This window comes from Festucalex cinctus, chromosome 16 (assembly GCF_051991245.1).
Source record: "Festucalex cinctus isolate MCC-2025b chromosome 16, RoL_Fcin_1.0, whole genome shotgun sequence".
NCBI classification, from domain to species: Eukaryota; Metazoa; Chordata; class Actinopteri; order Syngnathiformes; family Syngnathidae; genus Festucalex; species Festucalex cinctus.
Window position 1 is genome coordinate 5675001 of NC_135426.1, and position 27500 is coordinate 5702500.

General features: G+C 40.2%; 3 protein-coding genes across 3 annotated transcripts in view; 1 reads left to right on the forward strand and 2 right to left on the reverse strand.

Annotated features, from left to right (window-relative positions):
• Window positions 1-3818: 3818 nt before the first annotated feature.
• On the reverse strand, window positions 3819-16809 carry mapk11 (mitogen-activated protein kinase 11). Its single transcript, XM_077499945.1, has 13 exons — window positions 16570-16809; window positions 14962-15279; window positions 11901-12030; window positions 11756-11814; window positions 11570-11681; window positions 10064-10093; window positions 9901-9948; window positions 9724-9838; window positions 9585-9656; window positions 9192-9271; window positions 7305-7383; window positions 7041-7214; window positions 3819-5063 (listed from the first exon to the last, which is right to left on the reverse strand). The coding sequence occupies exons 1-13, from the start codon at window positions 16602-16604 to the stop codon at window positions 4990-4992; spliced, it is 1326 nt and encodes a 441-aa protein (XP_077356071.1). The 5' UTR covers window positions 16605-16809; the 3' UTR covers window positions 3819-4989.
• Window positions 16582-26090, forward strand: LOC144003552 (FYVE, RhoGEF and PH domain-containing protein 4-like). Its single transcript, XM_077499941.1, has 15 exons — window positions 16582-16852; window positions 18546-18641; window positions 18713-19193; window positions 20239-20536; window positions 20607-20752; window positions 21548-21704; window positions 21779-21917; window positions 22001-22059; window positions 22140-22283; window positions 22414-22586; window positions 23448-23478; window positions 23550-23633; window positions 23701-23970; window positions 25521-25658; window positions 25744-26090. The coding sequence occupies exons 1-15, from the start codon at window positions 16732-16734 to the stop codon at window positions 25972-25974; spliced, it is 2568 nt and encodes an 855-aa protein (XP_077356067.1). The 5' UTR covers window positions 16582-16731; the 3' UTR covers window positions 25975-26090.
• Window positions 26091-27012: 922 nt separating this feature from the next.
• LOC144003554 (DENN domain-containing protein 11-like) overlaps window positions 27013-27500 on the reverse strand; it is a 9299-nt gene continuing 8811 nt past the window's right edge. The window contains exon 9 of the mRNA XM_077499944.1: window positions 27013-27500. This exon is cut by the window's right edge and continues 260 nt beyond it. The gene's annotated coding sequence lies outside the window, so the exon portion shown is untranslated.

The window sequence follows — 27500 nt, forward strand, 5'->3', positions numbered from 1 at the left end:
GTGTATATATATATATATATATATATATATATATATATATATATATATATACACACATACACACACATATACACATATATATATATATATATATAATTCTATATTCTTATTATTAGAATGTATTATTAGTATTTATTTATTTTAAAATTATTTTATTTTAAATTTTTAAAAATCTTAAAAGTAAAATTGGTACTGCATGAAATCCTTAAATCGAAGATCGAATCGAATTGGGCCCTTCTAAAATCAACTCAAATCGATTTTGGAAATCTAAATCGATAGCCAGCCCTACAGTCTATCTATCTGTTCATTCCATTATTTGCTGATAAACTCCCCCATTCCATTTTGTGCGCCATGTGGTGATATCTTGGTGACAATGACACATTAAAGCAAAACTTCCAAAACAGTTTTCAGTTTTCGTTGATTATGGCGGCACCATATAGGCAAAAGTGGTAGTATTTTTGCCTGAAGGAAGACCACATTTCCCATGAAGACCAGCACATAACGTTTGAGGTTTTGATTTCTCAAGTGGCCTGCACGTGGACGACTAATTGCTACCACAAAAATTTGCATTATCATCTTACCATCGAAAGCTACCTAGCCGACTGGTCCAGTGGGTGAACGCCAGGCCAATGTTGATCCTTGACTTTTATAGCATCTGTGCTTAGTGCCAGTAGAAGCAACACAGACCCCCTCGGGCCATGACAAAGTTACTATGTTGAAAAGTTCCTTAGAGTTGCATTGAAGTGAGTTGAGGATTTTTTTTTTTTTTTTTGTCAATCATCCATCCATCCATCCATCTTCTTCCGCTTATCCGGGGTCGGGTCGCGGGGGCAGCAGCTTCAGGAGGGAAACCCAGACTTCCCTCTCCCCAGCCACTTCAACCAGCTCCTCCGGCGGGATCCCGAGGCGTTCCCAGGCCAACCGAGAGACATAGTCTCTCCAGCGTGTCCTGGGTCGTCCCCGGGGTCTCCCGCCAGTGGGACATTTCCGAAACACCTCCCCAGGGAGGCGTCCAGGAGGCATCCGAACCAGATGCCCGAGCCACCTCAGCTGGCTCCTCTCAACGCGGAGGAGCAGCGGCTCGACTCTGAGTCCCTCCCGGATGACCGAGCTTCTCACCCTATCTCTAAGGGAGAGCCCGGACACCCTGCGGAGGAAACTCATTTCTGCCGCTTGTATCCGGGATCTCGTTCTTTCGGTCACGACCCACAGCTCGTGACCATAGGTGAGGGTTGGAACGTAGATCGACCGGTAAATCGAGAGCTTTGCCTTTTGGCTCAGCTCTTTCTTCACCACGACGGACCGATACAGAGTCCGCATCACTGCAGACGCTGCACCGATCCGCCTGTCGATCTCCCGCTCCATCCTACCCTCACTCGTGAACAAGACCCCAAGATACTTGAACTCCTCCACTTGGGGCAGGATCTCATCCCCGACCTGAAGACGACACTCCACCCTTTTCCGACTGAGGACCATGGTCTCGGATTTGGAGGTGCTGATCCTCATCCCAGCCGCTTCACACTCGGCTGCGAACCGCTCCAGTGAGAGCTGAAGGCCCCGGCCTGATGAAGCCAACAGCACCACATCATCTGCAAAGAGCAGAGATGCAATGTTGAGGCCACCAAACCGGAACCCCTCCACACCTCGGCTGCGCCTAGAAATTCTGTCCATAAAAGTTATGAACAGAATCGGTGACAAAGGGCAACCTTGGCGGAGTCCAACCCTCACCGGAAACGAATCCGACTTACTGCCGGCAATGCGGACCAAACTCTGGCAACGGTCGTACAGGGACCGAACAGCCCGTATCAAGGGGCCCGGCACCCCGTACTCCCGAAGCACCCCCCACAGAACTCCCCGAGGGACACGGTCGAACGCCTTCTCCAAATCCACAAAACACATGTGGACTGGTTGAGCGAACTCCCACGCACCCTCGAGGATCCTGCGGAGGGTGTAGAGCTGGTCCACTGTTCCACGGCCAGGACGAAAACCACACTGCTCCTCCTGAATCCGAGATTCGACCTCCCGACGGACCCTCCTCTCCAGCACCCCTGAATAGACCTTACCAGGAAGGCTGAGGAGTGTGATCCCTCTGTAGTTGGAACACACCCTCCGGTCCCCCTTCTTAAAAAGGGGGACCACCACCCCGGTCTGCCAATCCAGAGGCACTGTCCCCGATGTCCACGCGATGTTGTAGAGGCGTGTCAACCACGACAGCCCCACAACATCCAGAGTCTTTAGGAACTCCGGGCGGATCTCATCCACCCCGGGGGCCCTGCCACCGAGGAGCTTTCCAACCACCTCAGTGACTTCGACCCCAGAGATAGGAGAGCCCACCCCAGAGTCCCCAGACTCTGCTTCCTCAAGAGGAGACGTGTTGGTGGAATTGAGGAGGTCTTCGAAGTATTCCCCCCACCGCTTCACGACGTCCCGAGTCGAGGTCAGCAGCACCCTATTGCCACTATACACAGTGTTAACGGTGCACTGCTTTCCCCTCCTGAGACGCCGGATGGTGGACCAGAATTTCCTCGAAGCCGTCCGGAAGTCGTTTTCCATGGCCTCACTGAATTCCTCCCATGTCCGAGTTTTTGCCTCAGCAACCGCCGAAGCCGCGTTCCGCTTGGCCATCCGGTACCCGTCAGCTGCCTCCGGAGTCCGACAGGCCAAAAAGGCCCGATAGGACTCCTTCTTCAGCTTGACGGCATCTCTTACCGCTGGTGTCCACCAGCGGGTTCGAGGATTGCCGCCACGACAGGCACCGACCACCTTACGGCCACAGCTCCGATCGGCCGCCTCAACAATGGAGCCGCGGAACATGGCCCATTCGGACTCAATGTCCCCCGCCTCCCCCGAAACAAGGGAGAAGCCCTGCCGGGGGTGGGCATTGAAACTCTTTCTGACAGGGGATTCCGCCAGACGTTCCCAGCAAACCCTCACAATACGTTTGGGTCTGCCAGGTCGGACTGGCATCTTCCCCCACCATCGGAGCCAACACACCACCAGGTGGTGATCAGTTGACAGCTCCGCCCCTCTCTTCACCCGAGTGTCCAAAACATGCGGCCGCAAATCCGATGACACGACTACAAAGTCGATCATCGAACTGCGGCCTAGGGTGTCCTGGTGCCAAGTGCACATATGGACACCCTTATGCTTGAACATGGTATTCGTTATGGACAAACCGTGACGAGCCCAGAAGTCCAATAACAGAACACCGCTCGGGTTCCGATCAGGGGGGCCGTTCCTCCCAATCACGCCCCTCCAGGTCTCACTGTCATTCCCCACGTGAGCGTTGAAGTCCCCCAGCAGGACGAGGGAGTCCCCAGAGGGAGCGCTCTCCAGCACACCCCCCAAGGACTCCAAAAAGGGTGGGTACTCTGAGCTGCTGTTTGGTGCATATGCACAAACAACAGTCAGGACCCGTCCCCCCACCCGAAGGCGGAGGGAGGCTACCCTCTCGTCCACCGGGGTAAACCCCAACGTACAGGCGCCGAGCCGGGGGGCAATAAGTATGCCCACACCTGCTCTGCGCCTCACACCATGGGCAACTCCAGAGTGGAAGAGAGTCCAACCCCTCTCAAGAGGACTGGTACCAGAGCCCAAGCTGTGTGTGGAGGCGAGTCCGACTATGTCTAGTCGGAACTTCTCGGCCTCGCACACCAGCTCGGGCTCCTTCCCTGCCAGAGAGGTGACATTCCATGTCCCAAGAGCCAGTTTCTGTAGCCGGGGGTCGGTCCGCCAAGGTCTCCTCCCTTGGCTGCCACCCAGCCTACACTGCACCCGACCCCTTTGGCCCCTCCCACCGGTGGTGAGCCCGTGGGAAGTTTTGTCAATCAATTACCCAGATTTATGCAATCTGCAGTAAGACTATTAATTTCATAGTGTAGTACAGTTGTTGTTTTTTTTGCATGGCAAATTATTACATGTACATACATACAATGAAATTTCCCATCCAATAAGTGGTTGCTGTCATAATAAAGACACGGGTACACTATTATAACATAACAGCCTTCAATCAAGAGCTCATCATCAAAATGAAAGACAAAAATGATACTGACCAAAATATTTAAAAAAAAAAAAAGAAAAAAAGAAAGAATTTGACATGCTCTACCTGTGGACAAATCGTGAAAACGAGAGGTGAACATCAACGGCTCCTCCGCATGGTATCACATGCCCCTGATGATCCTGAAGACACTGTTTCAACTACAACATTATTTATACACAATTTGACATTCAATTTTTTGTGGCCGCTGTTCAAAAATGTGCACAAATATCCAACATTCAAAACACAAAACTTCCACCCTGAAATTGTGCAAGCCGAGGTCCCATTCAGCTGATAACAATATTATCAGGAATCTCAGCCACATAACATGATTATCTAGAAGTAAATGAAAGCAAGGACAATAGCATATTATTGTGTATTTCATGGAAACTGTAAACAAACCTTTTGGCATATACAGAACACATTGTAATAAAAGCACAGTTGGTGTTTGCTTATCTGTAAACTGGAGAAGATTATTTTAATACTTGTGATTTATGATGGCTAGAACTGATAAGGATACAACTGGTGTATTATATGTTCCTGTTAATAAGCTGAGAAGGTACACGCATGCAGTATGCAAGGCTAAAATGCAAAGCTGCTGCCAGGCGTTGCTGCGAGCCTTTAATAAACATAAATCGAAAAAGCCTCTGCCGCTTTCTGTCACAATAATGAGGAACCAGATGGTGTTAGTGTTCCGGCTTTGGAAATCCTAGCGTGCGTTAACGTCTTTTCATGTTTCATGTCCTGCTTGTGGAGTCTGTAAACACTTCTGTAAAAGTTGTTTTCTCATATGAATCACCATTGCGAGCTGGCTGGTTTGTTCCTCTTTCAGTCTCAAGGAAAAGGGAATCATAACAGGAAGCAACTTTCGCATTGGATCGTAATACCTTCCCTGTAAATTGTATCGTGCGTCGACTCCTTGAGTCTTAAGTTGCAAAAGGAATGGAGGCTCACTACTGCTCCGCCTGAAGGCTGCCGGTCTTGCCGGCGGACGCTTTGAAGCCGTTCACCTCCGTAAACACCAACTCTGTCCACAGGGAGAACAATCAAATCAAATCAGGAAGAATAGGTTTGAACAGAACAATTCATACTTTAGTCTCATAATATGAACAGAATCAAAATAAGAGAAAAAAATAAGAGAAAAGAGAGGAAAATTTATGATTTGAAAGGGAGTGGGGAGAAGAAAGCTTAGTTAATCCCACCCCCATCTCTAATCTATAAAAACTCAAATATACAGTACTTCCTGCAAGTTACAGTATTGCTATCATAAACAATTTTATCAAAATAAAAACAATGGCATTAACTGAATTCTTAAGTGCTAACAATGGTGATGTTATCATAGGTCACAGATATCACATTCTTATGGTTCATACCAACAATGGTAAGAAAATATTTTGGGATTGCTTATGTTGAATACCCAGACTGTTACATTATTTCACGCCACATGCTGATACACAAAAACATTTACGATTTATTCTGAATTTGGGTATTAAAAATTCTCCGTAATCGACTCAGGTTAGACGTAAAATGAATTAAGTGGATATAAGTACTCGTAATTCATTATCTTCAACCAACTCATGTTAATTTTATTCTGTATTTTTAAAAATTTTGTCTCAGTTTTAGTCCAGTTTCAATCACGCTTGTTAGTTTTTAATCAAAGTTAGGCCACCCCATCCCGTTTTTATTTAGTCTAATTTTAGTCGACTATAAATCAAACATTTTAGCCTTTATTTTAGGCCAAGAAAACGTATTTTATTTATTCATCTGGTTTTAGTATATATATATATATATATATATATATATATATATATATATATATATATATATATATATATATATATATATTTATTATTATTATTTTTTAATCAGCAGATGTGTTGAATATTTCGGATCTAAAACTATTTCACGTAATTTTCTCTAATCACATTTTTATGTAAAACGACTTCTCACACTATTACAGTATATCAACAAGTGTCTTCTATGGCTCCATGCTATGAGCTAGTAAGTTAGCAAGCATTAGTTAGCGGTCGGAATAACATCATTGTTGGAAGGTTACAGCTGTTGGCTTTCTTTCTTTTCTTTTCTTTTTTAAATCACATCATATAATTTATTCATTTAATTTACTATTTTTGTTGACGAAATTAACACTACTACCAACAAAATTAGCCTATGCTAAACGGTTAGCATTCGCGATTAGCATGAACACTGAAGGTAATCAAAAACTATCATTTAGTTGATATATACATAATGATATCCACATTACATAAGTAATAGTGCCTTAAAAAGTCACTTACAACCTTATTCCAAGAGTGAATAAGGGTAGGGCTACATGAGGTCATTGGCTGTGTCTGAATGTGCACCCTACTCCCCTATATAGTGCCCTACTGAGGGGACACGCCATTTTGTAGGGCTGTCCGAATGTCCAGGGAATAAAAATGTAGGGCACTCCAAATTACCCACAATGCACTCTGAAAAGGAGTTAACATCGATGTGCACTCAACCAGGTAAAATATTTACAATAAAGGAACTAAAGTACAGTTTTAAAACATTTTCATTCACAATAAATAAAGATTTATGTGCCGTAACAGTTACGGCGGTCACGTGATATGCGACAAGGAGAAAGTAGTGAGCTGGCTGTCCGAATCGCCAAACAGAATGAGGGTACAACATATGAAGCCATTAGTGTGGGGCGAATGAGGGGTTAGGCTTTTGAAGTCACAAGGCGGCCATATTGCTCCTCCCAAGGAACCTTTCTCTGCATACGATCCTATACATTTACAGTATCAAAATTGGAGAGCATTTGAGACAGTTCTTAGCAGAAATGGAATGATTTCTGACATTTTAAATTTGTTAAGCATAAACAAGAGTATTTTTTTTTTTTACTTGTTAAAAAATATTGACCACAAAAATGTTTTAAAATATTTTTAAAGTCAACTTATTGGTCGACTTGGTCGCCTTTTTTCCCCACAGCCCTAGTGCGTACACGTTCCCGTTGAAATCTCACCTTTCCACTCTTCCAGAGTGCGGTCTTTACTCTCGAGCGTTTGGTCATAAGGCGGCGCCTCGGGTTCGTCGTCCGGGTCGTGGTACTGCGAGAAGTAAGGGTGGGCCAGAGCCTCGCTGGCCGAGATCCTCCCGTCGCAGTCCAAGACCAGCATGCGCTTCAGCAGGTCAACGGCTGTAGAAGCAGCAAAGGCCAAAAGATGGCGCTGGAAGCGATACGACTGCGAATGGACGTACGTGGTTATAATGTAATGGGAGTGCTGACCTAGTGGATTTGCTCCCCGGAAGATCTTCTCCAGGTCTTGCTGAGGCATGAAAGGCAGCGACTGAATGTACTTCTGTGCCTATGGACATAAACACATGCAGTAGAAACCTCTTTTACATTTCATATTTCATACAGAGTAGTTATTTCATTGCAGAATGTTTCGATTTCACACAAGAAGAATGAATGAAACAAATGTACACATCCTGAATATATACCATTTATCCTGTTCTAGTTTTTATTTATATCATTTTTATTTGTTTTCCCACTAAAGACAAATTAGGATTAATTATCGGAATTTCTGGACGAAAAACCACTACTCTTTTTTTTTTTTTTTTTTTCCGCATGCTTTGAACTCTGCGGCTTTTAATGTGCCATGGCCAGGGTTATTATAGTTTTGGAATTTTTCGTTGTAGTTTTATTTTGAGGTTTTGTTTTTTTTTAAAGTTAGTTTTCATTTGTATTCAGGGTGGTTCTGTTAGGGTTTTCTTGTCTTAAATGTTTAGTTTTAGTTAGTTTCAGTATCAGTTTTAAAAAAACGTGTACTACTTGTGTGCAATATTGAAAAAAAAAAAAAAAAAACACCATGGGAGCAACGTCATCTGAAGGTGCGTTTCCATTAGCTGCTGCTAGATGATTTCACTTCTGTGTGACACTTTCAATCGTCCTTATTCTGTCTGGTTAATATCAAAATAAATTGACTTAAAATCACATTTAAAATCATCCCCAAAGACTCATGCAATAAATTAATTACCAAAGATTAAAACAAAGGACATTTTTGCTAAAATTATAGTTAGTTTTGTAAACATAAAATGTAGTTTTCAGTTAGTTTTAGTTTTGTTAAAAAGCATTTTCCTTTTTATTTTATTTCGTAAACGAAAGTTTTTTTAAATTTTAGTTTTAGTTTTTTCGTTAGTTTTAGTTAAAGAGATACTTTACTTATTTAGCCCATTATAGCAATAAAAAGTTAATATTTTGTCTATAATTAATTTGATACTTTCATTATTTTTCATGTACAATTAGTACCTTTAAAAACACATTTTGCAACTTGCTGTCGGCTGAAAATGACAAGGCTCAGGTAACCAATCACAGCTCACCTGTTTTCTAGGTTTGGTCATGTGACATTCATAAGCTGAGCTGCGATTGGCTACCTGAGCCCTTGTGATGTCATTTTCAGTTGACAGCAAGTTGCAATATGTGTTTTTAAAAGGTACTAATTGTACATGAAAAATAATGAAAATATCAACTTTATTATCGGCAAAATATTCATGTTTGACTGCCAAAAACGGCTAATATATGTACAAAGTATGACTAAATTTTGCTGTTGCAGCTAGGGGTGCACCGATCACAATTTTCCGGCCGATCACCGATCTTTTAAAAAGTCTGACCGGACGATCCTGATTTTTGCCCATACCGATTTTTTTCATTCCAAGCAGGATATACCTTCAGTGTTCTAATCTTGTTTTATTGGAAAACATTGAACAATATCGGCGAAACAATACAAATGGGTTGTTTTCACTCCACATCAAGTAGTTCTCACAAATAAAAATGAAAATCCGATTAATCATCTCAGCAGAAGAGGACAGTGGCTGACTTTTTCAGACCTCTGAGGAGGGAGATGAGATTGGTAGAAAAGATCGGTTTATTTTCAAGGGATTGGCCGATCACCGATCTTCTAAAATTAAGGAAATCGGGGCCGATAAATCGGCCAGCCGATCGATCGGCGCACCCCTAGTTGCAGTTTTTAATCAGGTGCGCTTTCTAATCTGGAAATAACAGTATTAAATTAAATAATTAAAAATACTACAACTGGTCCAATACATTCCAATAAAAATTTTGTTTCAATACAATTTCAGTTAAAAAAAACAAAAATGTGTTGTCACGTCTAACATGCTCAGAGCAGATCTTCTCCAAGAGATCCGGTGTCGGCGTCCCGACCATCTCCATGATTCGCTTGAGCTGGTCGATATCTGTTTTTTTTTTTTTTTAAATGGAAGCGGTTAAAGACAAACTCTAGTAAGAGTGGCGAGCAAGCATCAGTTCATCAAATTGGTTTTCATCCTGCTGCCCGACACCAAACACAACAAGCGGGCTTTAAATCAAGCCCCTTTTGTGGCGGCTCCTATTTATTCCCGGCTCCTTTTCTGTGCTTGCGCCTCGGAAAAAGAGATTGTCATGCAAAACCAAAAAGATCTCTGCAGATCACTTTGCAAAGATAATGGAGGGTAGGGGGAAGAAAAAAAAAATACTGCTGCATGCTCTTCTGACGTTGACAAAGGATACAGTCAGTGCCGGGAAAAAGGACTTTTCCCTTCAGCAGCTCTCCCATAATGCATCCCACAGACCAAATATCAACTGTAAGACAAAGCCCGCAGACTAATCAATAAACAGGGTAACGAATAGGGGAAAAAAAACAACTCACCGTTTTGATTGTAGTGCATCCAATTGAGCATGATTTCCGGCGCCCGATACCAGCGAGTGGCAACGTAGCCCGTCATCTCGTCGTCCGTTTGGCGGGCCAAGCCAAAGTCGAGGATCTTGGCCGAGTGACGCGGAATATTTAGAAAAGCGTGACGGCACGAAAACATTTTGAACTTACCCTCAGCTCACAGTCCTCATTCACGGCCACGTTACTTGGCTTGAGGTCCTGGAAGGTAAGAAATAGTTTTCGTTTATTGAGCAACTGCACATTTGATAGTCATGTGAATGCTTGCTACAAGAGTCGATTGATGGTGGAAGTGACAGCAAGTGGAGACACTCACTCTGTGGATCAATCCCGCTGAATGGATGTACTGTTCGCCGCCGTGCATGAAGGAGATAAATGACGAGACAAGGGTCAACAGTGCGCTTTGGCCATACACTCACCCCGAACATGCTTGTCTACAGGGAGGGAGGCTGCTTTTGGCCGTTTCCATGGTAATGAGACAGAGTGAACAGCTGGAGCCATCTATTTTTAGCATGCGTCGAACACAAATCTGTCAGTCTAACAATAGATTTTTTTTATACGTTGGACCAGATTCGGATGGGTGTTATAATCATCTTTCCACAAGTAACATATTACTTCATTATTTGGGTTCATAAATGTTTATTGTTAGGAAATAATTAAATAAAAATTAGTTGAGTAAAGATATTTACATAGATGGTACATTTAACATCTTTTTTTCTATTTAGCAAATATTCAACTATAATAATCTTTTACTGTAAAAAAATACAATAAAAAATATCAGCAAATAAAACGATTTATGTCCATATTTCACATGTATTTATTTTATTGACAATTTAATTTATGAATTCTAAATAATAAAATAAAAACAGTCAAGTAAACAATTCTACATGCACATTGAACTTATTTTTAGGGGGAAAAACACTGTACTGTAAATAATATAATAAAGTATTTGTGAAATACATTTGTAAATACTAATTAAATAAAAAATAAAACTAATTGATTTATTGTAAATACTACACTAAAACAAAATAATAAACAAATCACACATAAATATGACATAACATTTATTAAAAATAAAATAAAAAAGTTAAACAAATTTTAAATATGGACAAATTTATTCCTTTTTTTTTATAATTCTGTTGAACGACAATTGTAAAGTAATGGCTGATTTTGATTGTTTATTTTATTATTTATTTATTTATTCATTTTTAGTAACGTTTATAAGTTTCGAGTGATTTCAGTGATCGTGTTTTTTTCGTTCATAAACAGAGGGCTACCAACAATTGTGTCCATGTGTGTACATTTAAAAATGTTTTATTTATTTTAGTAGAGAATGTTATTTATTGTAAGCAATACAATAAAAAAAAAATAGTAGCAACATAATTGTGTTTCTTTAATTTAGTAACTTATTTTTAATCATCATTTTATATACGTATACACGTTAAACATGCTTAGAGTTTGGACTAAATTATTATTAATAAATTACAATTTTGATTGATTTATTTCTTGTAGATAGAGATACAATAAAAATCCAAGTAAAATAAATAACTGTCTCTACGCATTTACTGTTATTTTATTAATACTGTACTTGGTTAATTTATGATAACTAAATTAATTACAACAAACATGAAAAATGACTATTATTAAAATGAACTTTTGCATGTTTTTATATACATTTACATATGTTTTAATGTATAGAATTATAATAATTACCCGATGAGAATGACCTGAATATCTCTGTTTTGAAAATGTGGCCCATCACCACAAAACGTTGCCCACTGATTTCCTTCTAAAGCACATTCGCAGCACAGGAAGAACCCACCTTCAGACCACGCAGGAGTTGATAAATCAAGAATTGCACGTGCTCATCGGACAACCTCTGGAACTTGACAATGTTATTGAGGTCTGCACCCATCAGGTTGGTCACCAGATAGCTTGAGGGGGGGGGGGGTATAAATGATAAACATGGAGACAAATTACAATGCATTTATTCTATTTAAAGACTTACAGTTCATTGAAGCCTTCCAATGCTGCAGCAGGTGTGAAGACATCCAGCAAGCCTATTACCTAAAGGGAGACGGAACATTTGAATCAATAAGAGTGCAGGCAGGCAGGCGGACTGCTGAGCTTATTTGACATTAGGATGCACTAACGTTCTCATGTTTCATGTGTTTGAGGAGCCGGAGTTCCCGGTACGAACGGCGACTGTGGACCAGCGACTGGAAGGGCCGCGACAGCTTCTTCACCGCCACCTTCTGCCGCAGCACCACATCGTAGGCTGAACTGAGAGGGGGGCAGCGATTTAGATTTACTAGGTCAGGCTCTGTTTCTGAAAGTGTGACAGCGATACTCTGACAAGTACACTAAGTGTTTACAGGACACCGAACGATGCAACTGTTTCTGATTTTAAACTCCAAAAGTAGGGATGGGCAATTTAAATGCTGCAGAGGGTTGCAATTTTTCCCATCAGTGCTACTTGGCGGCTCACACTGCATTTCCTAACCAGATGTATGACAAAAATGTTATTTCAAATATACGGGGTTCTTAAATGGACACTTGACTCATTGAACAATTTTCAGCAGTGACAAGTTAATATTTTGTCCAGAATGAATTTGATAACTTCATTATTTTTTCATGTACAATAAATACATTTAAAAAGTCATTTTCCCACTTGCTGTCGACTGATGACGACATCACCTGTGCTGAGTCAGTAAAATGATCCACGATTGGTCGTTATCTACTTTCTCAGCACAGGTGATGTCATCATAAGTCGATAGAAAGTAGAAAAAAATACTTTTTAAAGGTATTAATTGTATATGGAAAATAATGAAGTTACCACATTAATTATAGATAAAATATTAACTTTTTACTGCTGAAAATTAGACTTTAGACCTTTAAGACTTTTCTTTTTGCAAAAACCTTTTGCGAGGCTTTTTTTTTTTTAACTCTGTTGCACTTTGCGAGTGTTGAAATATAAAGTGCATTACCAATAAAAAATATTATTTCGCATGTCATTTCAAAATTTGCAAAAAAAACATTAGGCCTACTCATATATATAAGACCCTGTGTAACTAAGCCATGTCTGCCATCTAGTGGTGAATTATGATACTACAACATAATAAAAACTACAATCGATGCATATTCACAGTTCGTGCTAGCATATTTGAATATTAGTGGATTTTTTTTTCCCCCAGCCACTTTTTTAAGTAATTTTTTGTGGTATAATGTTTATCAATATTTTTTTTAAACTAATCAAGGGGCTGCCAGTCCCCCAAATTCTCCATGTGGACATTGGCAGACTGCACTGTATGTTCCAGCCAGGGCTTCAAGTCACCTGCTGCCACTCCAGATGCCCCCCCATCAAATTTCAGCCAATCTTCCGACATGAAGCTCGCACATGCCATGTCTCTGCCATGATGCCATTTTCCATGCACAGAGTGTTATGCTTAGTGCATCAGTATCTCATTGCAGGATGAGGATTTCATTTTAATCAAATGTGGTTCACTAATAAAACTTGCAGACATTTATAAGGGGCCAGAGTTAAGTTGACAAATATTTCACCATGTAGTCATTTTTCCACATTCATTATTTAAAATAAAACACACATGCATCTTTTTTATATACCTTACAACATCAAACTTCTGTGCAGTTTATTCAATTGCTATAATAAAACACACCATGAAGCCGTGTAGAGTAAATGGCCCTCAACAGCCAAGGTGACAAATGGAACTTTGGGAGATGAGATGACAACATGTTTTATTCATAGTCATCGGAATGAGAAACAAATTTGCCGGTGCTTAAGTGCCTCTGCAAGATGAAATAGAATCTGGAAAATTACAAGTGAGGGTGTGCGTATATCATCTCTGCTGTACTACAATGGAGATATGAGCCCGGGATTCAGGTCTCGAGAGGGTTTCCCATAACTGAGGGAAACTGATGCACGCATTCAAAAGTCATTCCCGACACCCTCCCATCCCCCAATGGCCAGACATCAGCATTAGAAATGCGAAGCAGAGCCCTGCAGAGGAATGTCTTTTGTGCGTTTTATATCATTTAAGACTTGATTATACAAGTGGCAACATGTTGTTAGCCATAGCTTATTGTTCACCAGAACCTCCTTATCTTCACCATACTTGTGTTAACTTGACTTTGGCATCTTTTGGACTACAACACCACAAACAGGCAAGGAAACGAAGAGAAACCATAACAAGAACAGACAACTAATAGTCACACAATTAGGAGCATAAGTGAAATCAACAAAAGAAGCACAATAACAATAATTCAAGACAAGCCGTCAAATTGTAAACTATGACACAACTGGGCAGCACGAGGACTGAGAACAAAGTTGATTGGCTGATGCATGAGCAGGGCAGATGAAACTAATAAGCAATCAACAAACGAGTTCGAGCATAAACTGGGAGATCAAACAAAAAAAATGAGCCTGTTATTAAAATATATGACCTACATTTAAGCAAAGAAAAACAGACAATAACCTAACTATCAAGATTAAATTGTTGAAAGGTGAGGAAATGGTCTTGCGAAATAGCAGAAAGTGTGATTCAAATCGGTTTCACAACCATGAGGAAGTCGTAATGGGGTCACCATCATGCGCACAGGATTTTGAAAAACCTGCAAAATAACACTTGATAAGGACCACATTAATACCAAAAAAAATAAAAATAAATCATTTAGTCTGTATGATATCATTCTGTCAGGAGGATTGTAACAGCAAACGTTGCTAAAAATAACCAAAAACGTCTCCTTGAATCAAGAAAGATGGATACTAACAGCAGTATAATATTACATTTCTGAAAATGTAACTTTTTAAGGACGTGTCAAACTCGAGGCCCGGGGCACATATTCATCCTGCCACATCCCAATTTTGTCTCTTGGCACCACTTATCAAACTGGAATCTGCCATTCTGTCTGTGTCTGAATTTAACTGATACTAGTGCCAGGGTTGGGTATCACCATAGCAACCATGAGATAGATCTAACTGGCACTCAAGGGGTTTTGATGCAGCATCAAAGTGGAATCCATTGGATTGCTTACTAACTACAACACTGTGTCGATATGTCAACAAAATGATTCTTTGACATTTTGGTGTCTGTCATGTTAAAAGAAGAACGAAAAGCTTCATTCATTCGCTAAGACAATTGCAGGCATCTGTGGGCTGCAGGGCAGCCTCGCCCCTCCGCACATCCAAACACTCACCACACCGAACCGTAAGCTCCGGAGCCAACCGGCGTCAGGTTCTGGTATCGCTCCGGCACTTCCCACACCGTTTTATTCAGCTCCTGTCGGTAGAATCCCGGCCTGGCTGACATCTTTGGTAGCTGACAAGGCAAAAGAATAAAAAGGGGAAAGAGGGGAAATGTAGAAGTGGGAGGAAAAAAAGGGAGCCGGCCGTACGGGTTGCCGTTCGCTCGCTTGGCCGAGCTGCTGTGACGATGCGCCGGCCACTGGCAACCTGTCTCCCCGCCCAACTTCTTCCCTTTGTCTGACAGTCTGGCTTTAGCCCTTTCACGCCATCTGCCGGTGGAGAAAGGTTGTGCACCACATTGCATTGCGATCACTACTTTAGAGTTTTCAAAACAAAACAAAACACACACACACACTTAACAAATATTTGTCTTAATTAAAATCACAAAATTATTCTGAAATATTCAGAATATAAACAAACCCTCGATGGAAAAAAAGACAATGAAAAAACAAAAAATACTGAAATACGAGTGAATAATGTCCGCATGAAAAGAAAAAAAACATTAGGTACACAAAAATGAATAGATAATATACAAACCTCTAGTTAATACTTAAAAAATAGTATGTGTAGCCTACTTAATGATGTTGAATAATGTTTGTTCCCAAAATAATAAAGTAACAAAAACACAGGTAGCTATTATTACAAGTTGTCAGCCGCACAATTATTTTTGAAGAAGAAAATTTTGAGAACATTTAAAATTAAAAATGTACAAATTTGCCTTAAAAAGGAGCTAGCAAGATACCTAGAGTTTATATAGATTAGTTTGAGCTAAAAATCTATATTTATGTACACATAAAAAATAAATAAATAAAAAATAAAAAAACAGCTAGCACTAATAGCTGGCTATAAAGACTTTATTTTTTGATATATTTGTGAGTTTATGTGCACTGTACCGTAAACGGGCTTTGGCTCCATCTGTATACATTTATTAAAATTTATTCTAGCTAGGCTGGCAACCAGCCCAGGGTGTCCCCTGCCTACTGCCCAGAGCCAGCTGAGATAGGCGCCAGCACCCCCCGCGACCCTTGTGAGGAATAAGCGGTCAAGAAAATGGATGGATGGATGGATTATTCTAGCTACTTTATTTAATGTGGCGTATGCAAAGTGCATTCATTTTTAGTCTAATCCCAAACACTGCAGAAAATGTAGAACTCATAGAACTACTAATAAAGACTTTATTTTTTGACATATTATTAAATTCGGGCTTTGGCACCATCGATATACATATATACATATATATATATGTATATATATATATATATATATATATATATATATATATATATATATATATATATATATATATATATATATATATATATATATATATATATATATATATATATATATATATATATATATATATATATATGTACGTATGTATTTTTTTTTCTAGCTACCTTATTTAATGTATTGTATGTACAGTGCATTAATTTTCAGTCTAATCCCAAAAATTGCGAAAAATGTAATTAAAAAAATACACCACGTGTAGAAGTGATCATTCCAATTAGCACTCTGGTGCCATCTATAAGGCGTTCTGCGGTAATAACAGGCAATACCTCAAGCAAGCAAATGGAGTCCTCCGCCTCGCCATAATTAACCTCTGAGTCGGACACGCCCCCTTGCACGTTCATCACACCGCGCGGCTCCAACTTGTGGCCTCCACTTTATAGCTGACTCATCCATATTGACCGAAAGGATTTGGACAGACCCTTTTGACCATGTTTGACTTGAAGAAGAGGCACAGTTTGACGCTGAACAGCAGCGGCCGTGACGCGGACGAGTTCAGACGCGTGGCGGTCCGACGGAAGGCGAAAGGCGGCGCCCCGGATTGTCACACAGGTGAGCTGCACCTTGTCACTAAATGCACGCTTTTAGTCAAATATGCTCTTACGGAAATACAAACAGACATAGGTCGCTTAGTTGTCTTTTGGAGTCGTTTAAAACCAATCAACCGTATTGAGCGTCAATTTTACATCAAGCATGACATTCTAGTCCATAATTGATGCATCAAAATGTTTTTAATTGACTCATGTTATGTCGACTTCCTCACGTAATGACGACGTCATGTGTTCTTGGCGTCTACATGCATCGTGTTAATTGGTGCCCGTTGGATTATTAAGGCAAATCCCTTTCCCCTGATTCAGCCTGGACTTTGCTCTTTTGCTGCTTTTTGTATGCCAGTCTCACACACAGCAACAAAAGACCCAGTGTTTCACTGCTGAAAGGTTTGTTCTACCCCTTATGTCTTATTCTTGCCCTGATGGTACTGATAGAATATGGAGTCAACAGTGCCAACCAACACTTGGAACTGCACAAGCAAAATGAAACACAAACGTATCATTTCTGCATTAAAATCCTGGCCGGAAATGGTTTTAAGTGCAGTTCGTTCCACAATGGGAAATGGTAGCCTCGACAGGAGGAGCAAAAATAGAAGCCCACCCACCCCTTCCATATGCTGACCTGTTCAATAACTTGACACAGAAGTGAGAAAGCAGAAGTGTGACATAGTTTAGACTTAAAACGGGCTCGCATGACCAGCAGATCAGCTCGGCAGAGCGCTAGGACTAAACTGCAAAAGCCTTGAAAAAGAAAGCAAATGGAACTTTTTGCCTGCAAAGTGAACGTAAGGTAAGAACATACATAATTGGTGAGGTAACTGGAAAATGATAAAGTGTAGATTTGTTAATTATATTGTAGTGTTAATTTCATCAACAAAAAATAATTTCGTCAACACACATTTTTCACTGGACGAAAACTAGACTAAAACCCTCATTAATAAACAATAACTGGGGATAAATGCATTTTCGTCGACTAATGAAGACGAGATGAAATTGTCCTTCACTTCATAAAAACTGGACTAAAATTTATGGACATTTTAGTTAATGAACAAAAACAAGACAAAATTTATATTATTTTGTAAAATCTTGACTCTCCAGCGGCTAGAACGTTCCAAAAATAATATTAAATGTAACTGCTAACTACTGCTGGCTACTAGCTCATAGCATGGGTAACAGACAGTAGCCACTGTGAAGTCTTTTATCAAAAAGATTTGAAAATTTTGATGTGAAATAGTTTTCAATATTATTTGCTGACCCAAAAAAATATACAGGGGTAAAATGGTTATCCTGACTAAAACGTTGACAATTTTTGCTGACTATAACTAGACGAAAAAAAACGACATTTTCTTGGACTAAAATATAGACTTAAATGCTTAATTTATCGTCGACTAAAAATGGACTAAATAAAAATGGTATGAAGTTGACTAACTGTGATTAAAAAGTAACAAGCGTGACTGAAATTGGACTAAAACTAAATTTAAAAATGGCAGACAAATTTAACACTATTATATAGTTGAGTTGTGTCATAAAGAATGTCGACTGCCTCACATTGATTTTAAAAACGTCAATGTGTAGTCTGAGATGCAATCGGACTCAGGGTCAAAGTTTGCAAGTTAGTTTCCGACTGGTAAACATGATTAGCCTAACAAAACGCGCAATCCGGTGCGGCGTAATAGTGAGCATGTTTATTTCAGTGGCGAGTTGCGTGTGCGGCTTGTCCAGCTGTGAAGGTTCCTGTGGATCGGCGCCCGATTCCGCACGCCATGAGAAAACTCCCTCCAAGCCGCAAGGTGAGCTCAAGTCCGCTTCAAGGTCAGTAGATTCTGACGTCCAATATTGTTTTTTTTTTTTTCCCTTGCAGTGCCTTCCAAGCCAGCGCACCTCCAGTCTCCCATCACGACCGGACCGCCGTCTTCATCCAGCCTCTCCTCACAACGTTTAAATGAAGACAAGACTCCAATACGCACGTCCCAGAGTCCCAACAAAGCGGGAGCGAGTTGTCTCAGCGAAGCTCGTTTCAGCCCCACCGGGCTGTCCCCATCTCAGAAGATCCCCAAGCTGGCGTCTCCCAGTCCGGGAAAGCGAGGAATCCACAACTGCAGTCCTTCGAAGGAGGCAAGCCACAGCCCGGCCAAGTTGTCCATTAGGAACCGAAGCCCCCTCTCAGGACTACTGAAGACACCCAGTCCCGTCCAGGCGAAGATGGGCAGCTACACCCCTGCGAGCAACTCCAAATCCTGGCTGGGGCTCAACAGGATCCCAAGCGGGAAGGCCGAGGGACACGAGAAGCACGCGGGGAAGTCTTTGAGTGTGCCCAACCTCATCGTGTACTTGGATGAAAGGTTGCGTTTCTATTGTACAAAAATCATGATCCATTATTGCATAAAGATGTCAGCTAGTGTTAATTTCGTTAACGAAAACTAAACAAAAACAATTTCGTCAACACATCTTTCACCGGACTAAAACTAGACTAGACTAAAACTTCATTAATAAACAATAACAGGGACACAATCAGTGTAAGTTTTCGTCGACTAATGAAGACGAGACGAAAATGTACTTCACTTAATAAAAACTGGGAAAAAAATCTACTGCTATTTTAGCTCATGAACAAAAACGAGACGAAAATTATATATTTTTGTAAATTCTTGTCTTTGCTAATCTGACACACCCCTTTCCAAATATGTGAGCGCAACATGCACAAACATGGTACAGACAGGAGGTGGATTCACAGTGAACGGTTAAAAAAAGAAAAAGTAAATTATAGTTATAATGCCTCAATCCAACAGCTATAAATCCCAACAATAATGCTAATCCGACCGTAAACTACAATAATGCTGGCTAACTTGCTAGCTCATAGCATGTAGCCATAGTAGCCACTTGTTGATTGCGTGTTGTTTTTCATCAAAAAGATGAGAGAAAATATGATGTGAAATAGTTTTAGATCCAAAATGTTCAACATTATATGCTGACAAAAAAATATACAGGGGTAAAATGATTGTCCTGACTAAAACGTAGACAGTTTTTGTTGACTAAAACCAGACGAATAAAATTACATTTTCTTGGACTTAAAGACTAAAATGCTTGATGACTAAATAAAAACAGGATGAGGTTGTATTAAAAACTAACAAGTGTGATTGACACTGGACTAAAACTGAGACTAAACTGAACACTAATGTCAGCTTTGTTTCTTCTTTCTGTAGCTAGATAACATTCAAAGATGCCAACGTTGTTCTGTAGCTAGCTAACATTCAAAGATGCTAGCGTTGTGGTGTTCATTTGTTTTAATTTGAGGTACTACTGCAGCCCTACGATGAAAACAAGTTTTGACTCCTGTGATTTAGTCCCGTCTGGTATTGCGAGTCAGTAACTCCAGGTTCGTTTTTACAGAACTCCATCGGATATTGCAGAACCTTCACCCTCAAGTGGTAGGCCCACTATCACCATCAATCGCACGGAGGGGGACGTCACTCCAAACGATCCCATCGGTGCTGAAAGGGTCTCCAAGATCCGTGTGGGATCCAGGTTCTCGTGCAAATGGACCGAGTCCACTCATGAGGATCAACGCTGCGAGGAGCGCGTTGAGAAGAAGACGGAGGAGAACCTGGAGCAGAAGCTGTTCAAGATAGTCAGCGAACTGCTTCACACGGAGAGGGCCTACGTGGCTCGCCTCCATCTCCTAGACCAGGTCAGTGTTTGGGGGGACGTATTCTTGATCTACAACGTAGACTCATTAACACAGTCTTCTCCATTTGCAGGTTTTCTGTACGCGACTGACGGACGAGGCCGGACGCGGCTCCTTTCCGGCTGACGTGGTGCGAAACATCTTCTCCAACATCTCGTCCATCTACTCATTCCACAGTCAGTTCTTGCTGCCTGACCTGGAAGTCTGCATCGGACGCTGGTGGGTCACAAAAAAACAAAACAAAGTCCGCGTCAACTCTTCGTGTTTCGCTATATCGAATTTGCAGATTTTTTGTTTTTTTTTGTTTTTTTGGGAGTCACCGTTTGATGTTGAGTATTTTGAAGTGAGCATCTAGGGCTGTGTAATTAATCGAAATTCAATTACAGTTTCAATTATTATACTCCACAATTCTAAAATCAGCATAATCATAAAAACTATTAATACAAATTTTTGAGTTGTTTAAATTTACACAGTTGCGAATTTTTTAAATTGTAAAATAACTAATACACTTTGTTTCATCCAAAAGGAACTTCCATAATTAGTGTTTCAAAGAATTTTATGTCTTATTTATTTTCTTTCGGATTTAAACATTTTCCTGTTTTGTACCAAAAAATAATCGTCCTCATTCACAGTGCACATGCTGTACTCCAACTTCACGTTTTTGCCATCATTAATAAATAAATAAATAATACATTAATTAATAAATATTATTATAATCATAGATTGTTTGGTCGTAAAGGAACTTATCTAATTATGTTTCTATGTTTTTAATTTCTTAATATTTTTAAATGCTTGAACATATATATTTTTTGTTTTTTTTACATTTAAACACTTAAATAAATAGATACATAAATAAATAAATAATTTCCCCATAATCAAGCAGCCTAATGAGCATCTATGGGCAATTACAGATTTTCGCTATTCGTAGCAGGGGTTAGCTAACAGATACTATTTGGGCAAATCATATCTGATTTAATTTTTTGTTTTTTCCTTCTTCAATATGAAACCATCCAGGCACGAGCGTCCCGGTTTGGGCAACGTCCTCCTGCAGCACGCCCCTTTCCTGCGGATGTACGCCGATTACGTCAGGAACTTCGACCAGGCCATGGAGTTGTTGAGAATATGGACCGAGCGCTCGTCGGCCTTCCGCAACATCATCCAGGACATCCAGGTACCAAAATAAAAAAAATATATATATAAATCCCAGAAGATAGTTTCAAGATTTCCATTTATTTCCCCATCTAGAGTCAGGACGTGTGCGCCAGTCTTACTCTGCAGCATCACATGTTGGAGCCGGTGCAGAGAATTCCTCGCTATGAAATGCTGCTCAGGGACTATGTTAAAAATGTACCCCTGAGTAACCCGGACTATGAGTTTGCTCAGCGTGAGTATGATCATCAGACGCAAGTATTCAGTAAAATATCACTTCCTCGCTTGCGAACCACTTTGGACTATCTTGACTTCCAGAATCCCTGCAGACGATTTCCATGGCTGCCAACCACTCAAACAGCGCCATCCATAAAGCTGTGAGTTCATCTTCTGATGAAAAACGAGAAGATCGTTTAAAAATAAATAAATAAATCAATCAAATCAAATTCCGGCATAGGAGAGCATCAAGAGGTTGCTGGAAATCTACGAGATGGTTGGCGAGGAGGAAGTGGTGAATCCCACCAACGAGTTCCTCAGGGAGGGGCGTTTGCTCAAGCTCGCCGCCAGGAACATGTCCGCCATGGAGCGACACCTCTTTCTGGTAGAACTACATTATTTAAGAAAAAAAAAATATCCATAATTGACTACTTTTATGTTTTTATGACCTCAAATTATTGTCAATCAAAACTCTGTATTGTAGTAATCAGTAATTAGATTTTTTTTCTGCACAGTTCAACAACTTCCTGCTGTGCTGCACGCCAAAGTTCAGCCTGGCGGGCCAGCGCTTTGCGGTGCGCTGCCGTATAGGAGTGGACGGCATGCAGGTGCAGCGGACCACCAATGAGGACCACCCGTACACCTTCCAGGTGTCGGGGAAGGAGAAAACACTGGAACTACAGGCTAGGTATGCATCCTTTTTTCTTTTTTATTATTATTATTATTATTTTTTTACGATTTTCTTTTTTTCCCCTCATCCATACTGTGCTCCCCTACTGGAGCTTAATCTGGGCTGTTTTTTTTTCCTCCTACTTCCTCAAGTTTTCTTTTTGTTTTTCATCTGAGAAAATGGGGCGGTCCAGTGGGCTCCGATTCTACGGAAGAGGATTAGGGCCAATGAAGAGAGGGGGGAAAAAAGTTTGGCAGGATTCTCACTTTATTCTCAGAATTTTCACTTTAAAGTGAGAATTCCGACTTTAAAGTCTGACTTTAATCTCAGAATTCTGAGTTTAAACTGACAGTTCTCACTTTAAAGTCAGAGAATAAAGTCAGAATTCTGACTTTAATCTAAAAATTCCGACTTTAAAGTGAAAATTCTCACTTTATTCTCGGAATTCTGGCTTCTGAGATTAAAGTCAGAATTCTCACTTTAATGTCAGAATTCTCACTTTAAATTGAGAATAATAGTAGCAATAATAAAGTGAGAATTCTGAGAATGAAGTCAGACTTTAAAGTCAGAATTCTGACTAAAGTGACATTTCTGAGAATAAAGTGAGAATTCTGACTTTAAAGTCAGAATTCTTACTTTAAATTGAGAATAATAGTAGCACTAATAAAGTGAGAATTCTGAGAATAAAGTCAGACTTTAAACTGACAATTCTCACTTTATTCTCAGAATTCTGAGTTAAAGTTGGACTTTAAAGTGAGAAATCTGAGAATAAAGTCAGAATTTTTTTTTCTCTCTCTCTCTTCACTGGCCCTAATTCTCTTCCATTCGATTCTGTACCCCCATGTTGATCACTATTTTTTTTCTGTCTCTCTTCTCTAGCTCTGAACAGGACCGAGATGAGTGGATAAAGGTAACAGGATTTGTTCCAAGAAGTGTCATGTTTCCTGGAGTGGGGTAAAAACTGCATTTCTTGTTCTCCAGGTGATCCAAGACGCCATCCAAGTGTTCCAGAAGAAAAACGAGACCTTCAAGTTGGCGTCCAAGGAGCTCAATGCGGAGGAACCAGTAAGTGGGAGACGAACTACAACACGGCGGGCAGCGGGCTGATGATGATGCTCTTCTCATTTACCAGGCGGCGGAGCTAGGGCGGCGCGCCCCTCGCTGGATCCGCGACAACGAGGTGACCGTTTGCATGAAGTGCCGGGAACCCTTCAACGCGCTGACCAGACGCCGACATCACTGCCGGGCCTGCGGCTGCGTGGTGTGCTGGAAGTGCTCCGTCCACAAGGCGGCGCTGGCGTACGACGGCAACCGGCTCAACAAGGTGTGCAAGTCCTGCTACGCCGTCCTGACGGGACCCAGAGGAGGGAAGGGGGAGAGAACCAAGAGGCCAACATCAGAGGTAAGTCGGAAACGGAACATTTGGGTGGGTAGGGGCAAAAGTTTGTGATAAAGGGGTGGGAACCTCACAAGTCACGATACGATATTAGGCTCATGATAACGGTTATCTCACGATATGATGATTATTGATATGTTGGTCAGGTAATAAATCCACGATGATCTACGATAAAACTACTCAAGACACTGTTTTTATGTTGTTTTTTTTAATGAGAAAATCATTCATTTTTGTACCATCACTGAAACACAACATTAAAACTGGTGTCTTCTTCACAGTGAGTGCTTTAAGTATTTTTTTTTCTTTTTTTTTTTTCCCCCAAGTACAAATGTCTTAACAGAGACCATTCTCTGAACAAATTTGAACATTAATTCCAATTTAATCAATATTCCTCAGAAATTGTGTGCTTCAAAAAGTCAAAACATAAAATGTTTTAAAATGTTAAATTTGAAGATATAATACACATTTTTCATAGAAATGTATGCAAGACTGGAGAGCTAAATGTCTGAGTCTTCTTCGCCGAAAGACTTCCACACATTTTCCCGCCACGCTTATGAGGCTCTCCCCCTAGTGGCCTGCCAAGTAATTGCTCAATAAGTTATGCACAATGGAGCTGTTATAGTGGCTAAATGTCACGATAGTTGCGTGGGCGGATTGATAATCTATCAGGACACAAAGTATCACAATTTATCGTGATAGATATATTGTCACACTCCTAGTCACGTTTGTTTTTGAAAACTAAACAAACAGAGGGCCAGATCATTATTTAGGCTCTTCACACATTTTTTTCTGCTGGGAAAAATTTATTTTATTTTTTTGCTGATTTTGACCTCTCCACATAAAAACAACTTTTTTTTTTGGGGGGGGGGGGGGTGTATGTTTTTAGTTGTTATAGTGGACGCCAGGATAATATGGCTGTAACGTGTTGTAAACTTATACCAAGCTTATATCCAACATATTATTTTAACAATCATGCAAATCAACTTGTGATTGTGATTGGTTCGTTAAGATCCAATCATGAACCACAAGTGTTGACGTCTTGACGTCACCAAATTATGTGTTTTATTGGTTTTGACAAGCGAATATGTCATGTGTCCACTGGGACCATCTATGGGGTCTGAAGGGGTTAATAATAATAATAATAATAATAATAATAATAATAATAAAACCTGCATCTACTGTCAGTTTTCATTAAATAATAATAATGTTAGCATTTAGAATTAACTTATTCAAATAAAACAATGTAAAGTGCAAAAAAATAAATATTGCAATATATCTTTTTCACATTTTAATTACGTGTATTTTAATTAAAAAACATATATTATACAAATAATATGCATTTTTAATTACTAAATTTGCATGTCCAGATTATCATAGCTATAAAAATGCATGCTCATTTTGTTGGGGTGAATTATAATTATTACTAAACAAATTAGACTTTTTGAATATTTAATATTTCATTGCGAATAGCCAAATTCAGAAAAAAATAATAATAATAATTGAGTCCAAATTCAGTGCCTTCCAGTCCGTTTTAAAAACCAAAATATGTTTCCCAGTTGGAGGAGTCTTTTCCAGCATCCTGCTTGATAAGCGGCTTCCTGCATTACGGCGACAACCCCGAAACATGGCAGCGGGTATGGGCTGTCATCGCCAAAACGGAACCGCTGGTCCTCTCTTTGTATGCTGCTCAACAGGTAAATAACAAACACATTGAGTTTATTTTTTCTCCCAACCAACAAAATGATGACTTGCCTAGGATTTTTTTTCCCCCTTTTTCAGGATGTGAAGCCTCTCTCCTGTATTTCTCTGCTTGGCTGCATCGTGGAAGACCTCCCTCAGGAGCTCCGGGGACAATCCTGCTTCAATTTAAGACAATCCCAAAGCCGCCACGCCTTCACCTGCGACCGCGACGACGTCAAACGGGCCTGGCTGGCCGCTCTCACAGCGGCCGTGACGGGCTCCGACGACGGCAGCAGCGACTCCAGCGGGGAAGAACTCATTGTTGTTTAGAAATAGGCAACGTACATTCAAACGGCTGATCACTGTTTTCCTCACAGGTGGTGGGGGCACTTTATTTCTGAAATGGTTTACAGTCAAATAAATAAAATAAATAGTTTTAGCATGAATCGTACTGTCCCTAGGAATTCGAAGGTTTGCTTGAGCCCTGTACAAATAGGTGGGGGTGGGAACAATGAGGCTTTACAGGATTGGAATTACCTTGACAAAAACACATTCGTTTTCATCTCGTGTTACCAGAGATCAACTTGCAGCCAGTGAATATCCACACTAAAAATAAATTCATACAGAAACGATCAGTGGTACCTTGACTAAAGAGTGCACTAACCTAAATGAGTTTTTCGAGTTATGCTTTGTCTTGAGAGCAAAAAAAAAAAAAGTGTGAAATACAGGTGTGCATGGCCACTCTGTTGGTTAACTGTAAAACAAACAAACAAAAAAACCCATTAAAGTGACGATACAGGTGTTCATGGCCACTCCCATTTGAATTTAACTGGAAAGCTAAATAAAAAAATAAAAAAAAAAAAAAGTGTGAAAATATAGGTGTTCATGCATGGCCACTCCCAATTGAAGTTAACTGTAAAACTAAAAAAATAAAGGTGTGAAAATACAGTTCATGGCCACTCCCAGTTGAAGTTAATTGTAAAAATAAAAAAAATATGAAAAAAATAAAAGGTGTGAAAATACAGGTGTTCATGGCCACTCCCTGTTGAATTTAACTTTAAAACTTAAAAAAAAAAAAAAAAAAATCAGATTCATGTCAATTTTCAGAACACCCCTATACATATTGTAACTTAATCTTACTAAAAGTCTGCTAGGTTTATGCTAACACATCATAGGAAACGCTGTAGAAGGGCTAATGACATTAGCATCAATGTTGCAATAGATGTTTTCAAAAAAAGTTACCCTTATAGCATATTTGTCCAAATCATTTTGAACATACTGTAAAACTAGACTAAAAAAAATTTACTTGCATTGAAACTTTAATTGAAGCTTGAAATCATAATGCAAAAAAAAACAAAAAACGAGATATTAATGGCATTTCAGTTTATTTACTGAATTCATGAGTCAAGGTACCACTGCAGGCAGCAGAAAATGACTCGACTTCTGGCCTGTGCTTGCTCGTGTTCAAACCCAACTGGACGTCAGATGTGGAGGCTCAGCCAGCAGCGTGCAAATAAGTCCACGCGGACACCACTGAAAAGATTTCAATTTGGTCTCAGCTCAAGCTAAAACAATATTTAAAAAAAAAAAAAAAAAAGGATGTGTCCTTCAAATACAATCAGTTTAAAACGACAGTGTTCACATGATTTTTACAAATAAAGACGTGTTGATTTGTACATAAATGCTTCAAGTAGGCCTGCAGGTGGAAAGACCAAACCGTATTTACAGGACGCTACTTTTACCAGAACGGTCATGCAACACAGCCTCCACGTGTGTCCATGTGGGGGGCAGGGGTGAGAGCGGCACGCTCGATCCACTGGCAGCTGAGGGAGATTCTAAAAAAAAAAAAAAAAGTT

Bases quoted from the DNA above. Each gene is read 5' to 3' on its own strand.
- mapk11 (XM_077499945.1), bottom strand. From the start codon at position 16,604: ATGGCGAGGCGGAGGACTCCATTTGCTTGCTTGAG. The intron at 11,815-11,900 runs GTTAGTGCATCC...GTCTCCCTTTAG, and splicing joins AACACATGAAACATGAGAAC to GTAATAGGCTTGCTGGATGT. The intron at 11,682-11,755 runs GTAAGTCTTTAA...CCCCCCCTCAAG, and splicing joins TTGGAAGGCTTCAATGAACT to CTATCTGGTGACCAACCTGA.
- LOC144003552 (XM_077499941.1), top strand. From the start codon at position 16,732: ATGTTTGACTTGAAGAAGAGGCACAGTTTGACGCTGAACAGCAGCGGC. The intron at 23,634-23,700 runs GTAAGTGGGAGA...CTCATTTACCAG, and splicing joins AGCTCAATGCGGAGGAACCA to GCGGCGGAGCTAGGGCGGCG. The intron at 25,659-25,743 runs GTAAATAACAAA...CCCCTTTTTCAG, and splicing joins CTTTGTATGCTGCTCAACAG to GATGTGAAGCCTCTCTCCTG.